Below are 9,406 nucleotides of genomic sequence, written 5' to 3'. Positions count from 1 at the left end.
AGAGATCAAATTGCCAACATCCACTGGATCATCGAAAAAGCAAGAGAGTTTCAGAAAAAGTATATTTCTGCTTTATTGACTATGCCAAAGCCTTGACTGTGTGGATCGCAATAAACTGTGGAAAATTCTGAAAGAGATGGGCATATCAGGCCATCTAACCTGCCTCTTGAGAAACCTGTATGCAGGTCAGGAAGCAACAGTTAGAACTGGACATGGAACAACAGACTGGTTCCAAATAGGAAAAGGAGTACGTCAAGGCTGTATATTGTCACCCTGCTTATTTAACTTATATGCAGAGTAAATCATGAGAAACGCTGGGCTAGATGAAGCACAAGCTGGAATCAAGATTGCCAGGAGAAATATCAGTAACCTCAGATATGTAGATGACACCACCCTTATGGCAGAAAGTGAAGAGGAACTAAAAAGCCTCTTGATGAAAGTGAAAGAAGAGAGTGAAAACGTTGGCTTAAAGCTCAACATTCAGAAAACTAAGATCATGGCATCTGGTCCCATCACTCCATGGCAAATAGATGGGGAAACAGTGGAAACAGTGTCAGACTTTATTTTGGGGGGCTGCAAAATCACTCCAGATGTTGACTGCAGCCATGAAATTAAAAGACGCCTACTCCTTGAAAGAAAAGTTATGACCAACCTAGATAGCATATTAAAAAGCAGAGACATTACTTTGCCAACAAAGGTCCGTCTGGTCAAGGCTATGATTTTTCCAGTGATCATATATGGATGTGAGAGTTGGACTGTGAAGAAAGATGAGCATCGAAGAATTGATGCTTTTGAACTATGGTGTTGGAGAAGACTCTTGAGAGTCCCTTGGACTGCAAGGAGATCAAACCAGTCCATCCTGAAGCAGATCAGTCCTGGGTGTTCATTGGAAGGACTGATGCTGAAGCTGAAACTCCAATACTTTGGCCACCTCATGCAAAGAGTTGACTCACTGGAAAAGACCCTGATGCTGGGAGGGATTGCGGGCAGGAGGAGAAGGGGACAACAGAGGATGAGATGGCTGGATGGCATCACCGACTAGGTGGACATGTGTTTGAGTAAACTCCAGGAGTTTGTGATGGACAGGGTCGATTCATGGGGTTGCAAAGAGTCGGACACGACTGAGCGACTGAACTGAACTGAAACTCTACAGTAAATGAAATGTTAAATGCGAAATGTCAGCATTACTGTTAAGGTAAGGAAGAAGACAAAGCAAGCAGCATGCTACCAACTCTACTGTTTAAAATTGGACTGGAATGCATAACCAGAGGATAAAAATACAAAAATAAATAAATGTTAGAATCATTAAAAAGAAACAGAAATTACTCATTGTAAATTTGATCATCATTTTACAGAAATAGAAAGGCAAAGGCCACGGATTATTCAAATGAATAAGTGACTTCAGAAAGCTGGTGTACAGACAATTGTAGCAAAACCAAGAGCCTTGTGTACAAAGCAGAAATTATTAGAACAGGTATATAATATATTCGTCATAAATGAGAGTCAATATTGCAGTCAATTTCACTACCCTGTGCAATGTTAGGTAAGATAAAAAGATCTGGGTTCCCAATATTATGCAGATGTGACTCTTCCCTGCAGAAAGTAGAATTTTTCGAACAGAAATACTCACGAGAAAAAAAAAAAAAAAAGAAATACTCACGAGAGTATATTTACAAGCGACGAGATCCATCATCACAATGCATTTTCTCTTAACATCCCAGAACCCGTTCTACTCCCCCTACTTCACGTGCGCGGCAGCGTCTCCATCTCACATCACCCTGGCACTTGTACCCACTGTCTGCAAGGGCTTGAGAAACTGTCCGGAACTTACACAGAGGTAGCATTTCCCAAGGAGCCTTTAATCAATCCATCAGGAGCCAAAATGAGACCCTAACTCCGCAGAGAGAGCTTTGGGCACCACCCATAACGGAAGAGAGCAGGCACCGCAGACTCAAGCCCCGCCTCTGCTGTCTAGCCTGGGAGGAAGGGCGGTGGGCGTGGAGAGCGTGGGGTGCGTGGGTAAAGGCGCCCGGATGTGCGGCACACTGACTTCCGTCTCCAGAGGTTAGGCGGTGAGACTGTGGTGCAAGAAGTACGTGGCGTCGGGTCGGCCGAGAGAAGCATCCGAGTTCTACCAGGGGTAAGGTAAGGTTTGAGGGACCCTCTAACTCAAAAGACAGAAGGCCACATAGGCACTATAGTTCTGCCCCGTCTTCGGTCCTAGAAGATTCTGATCAGGGATCGTCCGACATATTGCCGACATATTCTTGGAATTTAGGAAAATAGTTACACTGGACCAGGGTGTTGGCGTCAAGCCAGCAGAGGAATGCAGGGCCTCTCAGGATCAACGAAGAACCATTTGTGAGTTCGGCGGAACGTCCCCTTTCCCCTGGGCTCCCTTTCACGGCAGTTGGTCCCGACAGACCCCATGCATGGCTTACTGGACTGGGCACACCTAATGTCCCGTCTGGCCACTGCAGGAGGTTGTGATACTTGACCAGGGGGATGCCTGTCTCAAGCCAGTAGAGGATGAAATACCAGGCCCGGCCAGGAGTGAATAAATGCCCCTGTTTGCATTCTAGGGGAAATGGCCTCCCCAGAGCCGAGCCTACAGAGCCCCGCCCATGTGGTCAGTCCTGGGGGTTCCTGGCAGGGCCATAAGGTCCACATGCCCCCTCGCCTCACCTTCCCATGGGGAGGGGAGTGCAGGGGGGGGAGTTAGTGGGGGGGGGTGCAGGGGTAGGGATGGGGGTGTTGGGGGAGGGGACAAGGGGGGTTGGGTGAAGGGGGGTGTTGGGGGAGGGGACAAGGGGGGTTGGGTGAAGGGAGGTGTTGGAGGCGACAAGGGGGGTTGGGTGAAGGGGAGTGTTGGGGGAGGGGACAAGGGGGGGTTGGGTGAAGGGGGTGTTGGGGGAGGGGCAGGGTGTTGGGGGAGGGGCGGGGTGTTGGGGGAGGGGAGGGGTGTGGGGGAGGGGCGGGGGTGTTGGGGGAGGGGCGGGGGTGAAGAGGTGGGGAGCAGAGAGAGGAGGAAGGGAGGTGTATAAGAACCTTGGTCTGATGCTAGACAATTCAGGTTAGCAGAAGGAGGAGTCCTAGGGTGGTTTTAAGTTCAGAACCTTGAGCAAGGACTGTAGGAAGTTCTCCCTTAAGACAAAGAGGGGCCCCACAGAGTGCCACCTTGTTATAAGCCCTGGTGTCAGGCTAAGCAGGGCTGTCAAGCTAAGACGTCTCTCACTTTATCCTCAGTGGTCACAGAGAGAAGAGGGTCCTATTACAAAGAATTGATCCAGCCAGGCTGGAAGTCATAGAGAGGACTGAAGGGCAGTACACCGAGTCAGGCCCTTCCTCTGTGACCAGCCCTGGGAAACCCTTCAGAGATCTGTCATACTGAGTCTGCCACGCCCGCCCACCCCACCCCCAACTGCATATTCCAAGATACCAGGGGGATGAGAGCCTTGGTTTGATTATTATAGGCCTCAGACCTGAAAAAGGGAAGACACCAGTTAGTCAAGGGGAGGAATTACTATCAGGAACCAGAGGGTTGAGGGGACAACCCATCACAGAACAGAGGGTGTTTCACAGAGCCCTACATGTGATGTCATCCCTGGCAAGGGTTCCTGGTGAAGATATGTTAAAGTGAGACCTCCCTAAACTCTTCCTAGGACTTGCAGAGATGTGAAGGCCGTGCTCCAAAGGGGTAGGTCTAAGGTCAGCCAAGGGAGAAGTCTTAGGTCCTGCATGAAACCAAGGTAAGGACTCTGAGCAAGGGGTGAGAATCCTGATTCTCCTAGGGTGGAGACGGTCCCAGAGAGCTTTGTCACTGCTGCCACCCCAGAGTGATGTCCCCTTTCAGTTCCTCCTCCACGATGTCAGGGATGTGAGGGCTTTGGAGGGCTTTGGAGTGACAAGTCAGCATGAGAGCAGTTAAGCACAGGACCTCGGGTCCTGCCAGAAGTCAAGGTAACGGCCCTGAATGTGAACTGACAGAAACATCTGCTACTCCAGAAGAGGGGAGGCTCCAGAGGGCCCGGACTGGCCAGACTCTATATCAGCTTCAGTAGAATCCAGGTAGGACAGGAGAGCTGCAGCTTAAAGGTGAACTCTAGTTACTTGCACAGAGTCTTCAGGGGAAAGGCTGATCAGGGAAGAGGAGCCTTATGGGTTTCTAGAGCAGTGCCTGCAAGGAAACCTGCAGAGGAGGCTGTCATCCCCATTGAAGAGTCACACCATTTCGTTCTCTTTCTTCCAGGTCATAGAGTCATTTACCTTCTTTCTCACGTACTGTCAGTCATCATGCCTCGGGGTCAGAAGAGTAAGCTTCGCGCCCGTGAAAAACGCCGCCAGGCTCGACAAGAGCCCAGTGATCTGGTGGAAGCTCAGCCCACTGAACCAGAGAAAGAAGAATCCCCTTCTTCCCCATCTCCTTTTGAAGATGTTCCCCAGAGCTCAGCTGCCACTGGAACATCCAGCAGTCTTCAATTGCCTGGCAAAGTCTGCTCCACCACCACTGTTGCTGCCTCTGTTTCAGATGCAAAATTTAGTGAAGGTGCCACCAATCAAGGAGAGGAAAGGCCAAAAGCCTCTCAGAGTCAAGATACCACCCAGCGCCCGCCCAAAGGTCCTGTAGATGAGAAGGTTGCTTTGTTGGTGCATCACCTTCTGTACAAGTATCAAACGAAAGAGCCTGTGACCAAGGCAGATATGCTGAAACATGTAACCTACAAGTACAAGAATCACTTCAGTGAGATCCTCAGGAAAACCTCTGAGCATCTGGAGCTGATGTTTGGCCTCGACATGAAGGAAGCGGATCCCAACAGGGGTACTTATGTCCTTGTCAATAAACTGGAAATGGGCTATGACGAAAAGCCAGGTAACGACAGAGATTTTCCCAAGACTGGTCTGCTGATGATTGTCCTGGGTGTGATCTTCACGAAGGGCAACTGTGCCACTGAAGAGCAAGTGTGGAAAGTGCTGAATATGATGGAGTTATATGAGGGGAAGAAGGATATCATCTATGGGGATCCGAAGCAGCTCATCACCAAAGATTTAGTGCAGGAAAAGTATCTGGAGTACCGCCAGGTGGCCAATAGTGATCCTCCACGCTATGAGTTTCTGTGGGGCCCGAGAGCCTACACTGAAACCACCAAGATGAAAGTGCTGGAGTTTGTAGCTAAGGTCCATGGTAGGGCCCCCACTACCTTCACATCCTTGTATGCGGAGGCTTTGAGAGATGAGGAAGAGAGAGCCCAAGCTAGAGCTTCAGCCAGGGCTCGCACTGCTGCTTTGGCCAGTGCCCACTCCTCGGCCACAGCCCGCAGCTTCTCCTGCACCAAGTGAAGTCTGAGGAAAATTTGAAGAGAACTGCTAATGTTCTCACTAGTGGAAGATTGGGGCAGGGCTGGAGAAAAGAGAGTATGTATAACATGTTTGTGTTCCTGTTCTATGTGGATAAATTTGCATAAATGTTGCTCCTTTTAGTAGAAAGTTTAACTAGCTTCAGAATCTGAGTTTATGAATAATATAAATCAGACGTGTATTGATGTTTATGAGGTTTAAGAGTTTTACTATTTTATAGAACAAACTGGGAAACTTTGTCTTATTTACTTATTCAGAACAAGATAACATGTCATTGGATTAGGCATTTCCAAGGAAATGTGAAAAGAAAATGGCTCAGATCAAGAAATAGAAAAAAATGTAAAAGGTGATAAAGTTTTACATGCCTTATTACATTTAGTCTGTTGTGTAAAATTAAGAGATATATACTTGGATGTATTTACTTTAATTACATCATAATAAATAAGATCTCTTTCACACTGTCTCATCTATTTCTCAAACATTCCATGAGCTTGCTCTTTGTCAGGCTCTAGGCGACTACTGGGAACATCAGGATAAAGACCAAGCGTGCCCATAGAATTTTTGAGTCTAGCAACAGCTGTAAAGTAAAGATGGTAAGAGACTCTGAGACCTAAGGACAAGTCAAAAGGAAGAGAGGATATTGGAGGATCCAGAAGTGAGCAGTCAAGTGTAAACGCTCTGAGGCAAGTGAGTTTGAGAAATGGCAGATCCTTCAGTGGGAGTCAGGCTGTGGTAAGCTAGGAGGTGGATCAAATGAGGGTGTGGGAGTGGTGGGAAAGGGTCAGACCTTCAGAAAGTGTGTCCAGAGTTGAGAGACTAAAGCCTGAAATGGAAAACTCCTTGCAGTTAAATTTGAGTCATGGGTAAACCGGAGAGAATTCTCCACCTGGAATAAGAATGGAAGGTGACCTGCATCCTTTCCAGTGTCCTTTTGTCAGAGCAGTTGAGCACAATACATGAACTAGGTGTTTTACGCCCATCATGCCCAGGGAATTTCTGAGAAACAGGGGTGATACTCTATATGACATGCGTGTGGTCAGAAGCCACTGTGCTTGCCATCTTTGCTGTGGCCTGGGAGATAGAGTCCACTACATTTGAAGTTCATTTCACTAGGTTGTCTTGTATGCAATTTGGCAAACTCCAGGTTAGGGCTAGATTTTTAATGGGATTGAAATAAATGAAAATAGATGTGGTTTGAATGGAAGGAGGATTGGAAGGGATGGAAGGAATTGGTACTTGACACAAATTCTGGAATCCTTAAGTTCCATGTAACTGGGGAAGACTCCCGTGTGTGTGTGTGTGTGTGTGTGTGTGTGTGTGTGTGTGTGTGCACATGCATGTACATGTGGGCTCGAGTGTGCATGCTCAGTCATGTCCAACTCTTTGAGACCCCATGAACTGGAGCCCACTGGGCTCCTCTGTCCATGGAATTCTCCAGGCAAGAATGCTAGAGCAGGTTGCCATTTCCTATTTCAGAGCATCTTCCCCACCCAGGGATCAAACCCGCATCTCTTGTGCCTCCTGCATTGGCAGGCAGATTCTTTACCACTGCGCTCCCTAGGAAGCCTGGAAAACTCCCTTACACACACAATAAATAACCTCAACAACTTATATATTAAGTTTTACTTGTTAAGCATCATATTAGCTGATTTATTGTACCTTATCATAGGGTGCTTCATATTCTCGGTCATTTCTTGGATTAAATAGACCATAGAGCAGATTTTGGTAGGATCTGGGATCAAAATAATAATAGCAATAACTGCAAAAGACCCAATACTTGCCAGACACCATGCCTGGTGCTTTCATGTATTACATATATCCCAGGAATCTTACACAGCAAGGCCTATCAAACTCACTTCATAGAAAAGCCTCACAGAACTTTGCAATTTTCCTGACTTCACATGGCTCATGAGTGTCAGAACTGGAACTAGACCTCTGGTCTGAATTCATTTAGGGCCCTCACTGTTCCACCCCTTGAATGAAGCAGTTGTTCTGTCTCTTAGTTCAGTTCTAGTCTCAACACTCCACAGTGTCTCTCAGGAGATGAAATGAAGGACCCTGTTACCAATGTACTACCCCCACGTATAATAAATGAAAATGAGAATTAAAAACAATACAGTCAAAAAAAAAATAACAGTCTAGGCTGTGAACTTAACTCACCTAGGCTCCTCCTGCCGCTCCCCTCAGAATTCCTTGGGAGCTGACTCTGCCCTGATCAAGCACTTTCAGAAATAACATCACTCTTGCATTGCGTCTTTCTCCTGTCACAGTCTGGGTCCTGACCTGCTGTCTAGTATCCTTTCATAAGGCTGCTCTCTGCTCCAGTGGAACAAAAAGCCCAGAATTACTTGCCTTTTCCCTGATTTAGGGCTTCCCAACCCCCTGTAGATGTCCCCTGTCTGTCCCATCCCTGACTATGAACCTCTCTGATAACGATAGCCCCGTTCAGGTGGCTACTTCGGCAGTGAGGTTTAGACATGGGTTTCCTTGGTGGCTCAGACGGTAAGGAATCTGCCTACAACGTGTGACACCCAGGTTCAATTCCTGGGTCAGGAAGATCCCCTGGAGAAGGAACTGGCTACCCACTCCAGTATTCTTGCCTGGAGAATCACATGGACAGAAGAGCCCAATGGGCTAGAATCCATGGAGTCACAAAGAGTCGGACACGACTGAGTGACTAACACACACACCCACCCATCTGCTTTAGGCACTTCCACTAAAAGATTTTTTTTTTTCCAGATTGACTTGTGACTAGAGTCTGGTTTGACACAGGATCTACAGGTTACTGAAAGATAACCCTAAAGTTAGGGAAGAGATTTTAGAGAGTGGATGACGTTAGTAAGAAAGGAGAATTTAACTTTGGATTTATTTGAGACTGACCACTGAATCCTTACACTGAAGAGTGAGCTTAACTAAGTGGCCAAGAACCAAAGCTTCTTTCTTAAGTGGCAGGATGACGAAGGACCAAGGAAATCACTGTGGAGCAACCATCTGTAGGAACCACATTACCCAAAACTCAGATTTTTAGGAACATTTAGTATGTTTCTATTGCCAACAAACAAATTGCCACAAATTAAGGAACTTACAACAGCACACATTTATTTCACATTTCTGTAGATGAGAAATATGGGTTGGCTGTGCTCTTGTCATTGTTCAGGGTTAAGCAAGCCCAAATCAAGCCGTCAGAGTCTGGGTTCTCATTGGGAGGTGCTGAGAAGAATCGCGTTCCACAGTGGCTCAGGTTGCTCTCAGAATCCAGTTCTAACAAGAATTCACTTATTTGTAGTTACAAGAATGAGGCTGTCTCCTTGCAGACTATCAGTTGGAGATGCCATGGTTCCTCTAGGCCTTTCTTCAGTCCTTGCAAATGGGCCCCTGTTTCTGAAACAGCACATTGAATCTGTATGTGGCTCATGTGGTTGAATTGGGCCCACCCAGATAATTCAATATAACCTCCCATTTTTAAGATTCATTCCATAAGTTTTATTATACACACTAGCTACCTTTGGCTATGTAACACAAATTTCAGGGTAAGGTTATGGGCATTATGTGGAACAACTATTGAGTCTAACACAGAGGTAGAAAATGTCTTCTTGGTGGAGATGCCAGCTTTAATAAAAAAAAAAAAATGACCATCATTCTTCGGCCTCTTGTCTGTATCTGCCCCAGAGGGAAACTCTGATTTTCCAGTGTGTCAAAGACACCTGTCCAAGTATTCAGGCATGTTCAACAGGTGGTGAATAGCATGGACTCAAGTATTATTTTTTTCATGCAGCAGAACGAAGAAGGAAAATAGTGTATTGAGATTATAGAGATTACTGAAAAGGTCAGTGCAGAGAGGTGCTAAGAATGAAGAAGGGTGCACCTCCCTGCTGAGATTTACAACATCCTTTTGAAAGTGGCTGTGAACCTCTATTTGAGAACATCAGTCACATACTGGCACTAGAAAAAGTTATTGAATTGCAAGGGAATTTGATCTCAGAAAATCCTCCAGGAATGATGAGGGCTACGGTCATAACAAATTTTAATAGTGGCTCTTTTTTAAGCAGCT

General features: G+C 46.5%; 1 protein-coding gene across 2 annotated transcripts; it reads left to right on the top strand.

Moving 5' to 3' along the window:
• The first annotated feature begins 2,019 nt into the window (after positions 1-2,019).
• On the top strand, positions 2,020-5,734 carry LOC122689985 (melanoma-associated antigen B10-like). 2 transcript variants are annotated; one of them, XM_043896890.1, is made up of 2 exons: positions 2,020-2,145; positions 4,250-5,734. In XM_043896890.1, the coding sequence occupies exon 2, from the start codon at positions 4,294-4,296 to the stop codon at positions 5,335-5,337; it is 1,044 nt and encodes a 347-aa protein (XP_043752825.1). In that variant the 5' UTR covers positions 2,020-2,145; positions 4,250-4,293; the 3' UTR covers positions 5,338-5,734. The 2 variants fall into 2 exon arrangements, with proteins under 2 accessions (XP_043752825.1, XP_043752826.1); XM_043896891.1 differs by having other exon boundaries at positions 2,040-2,140.
• The last annotated feature ends 3,672 nt before the right edge of the window (positions 5,735-9,406 follow it).

Source organism: Cervus elaphus, chromosome X (genome assembly GCF_910594005.1).
Source record: "Cervus elaphus chromosome X, mCerEla1.1, whole genome shotgun sequence".
Taxonomy (NCBI): domain Eukaryota; kingdom Metazoa; phylum Chordata; class Mammalia; order Artiodactyla; family Cervidae; genus Cervus; species Cervus elaphus.
The sequence above is the reverse complement of the archived record's forward strand: the minus strand, read 5'-3'. Positions and strand labels throughout refer to the sequence as shown.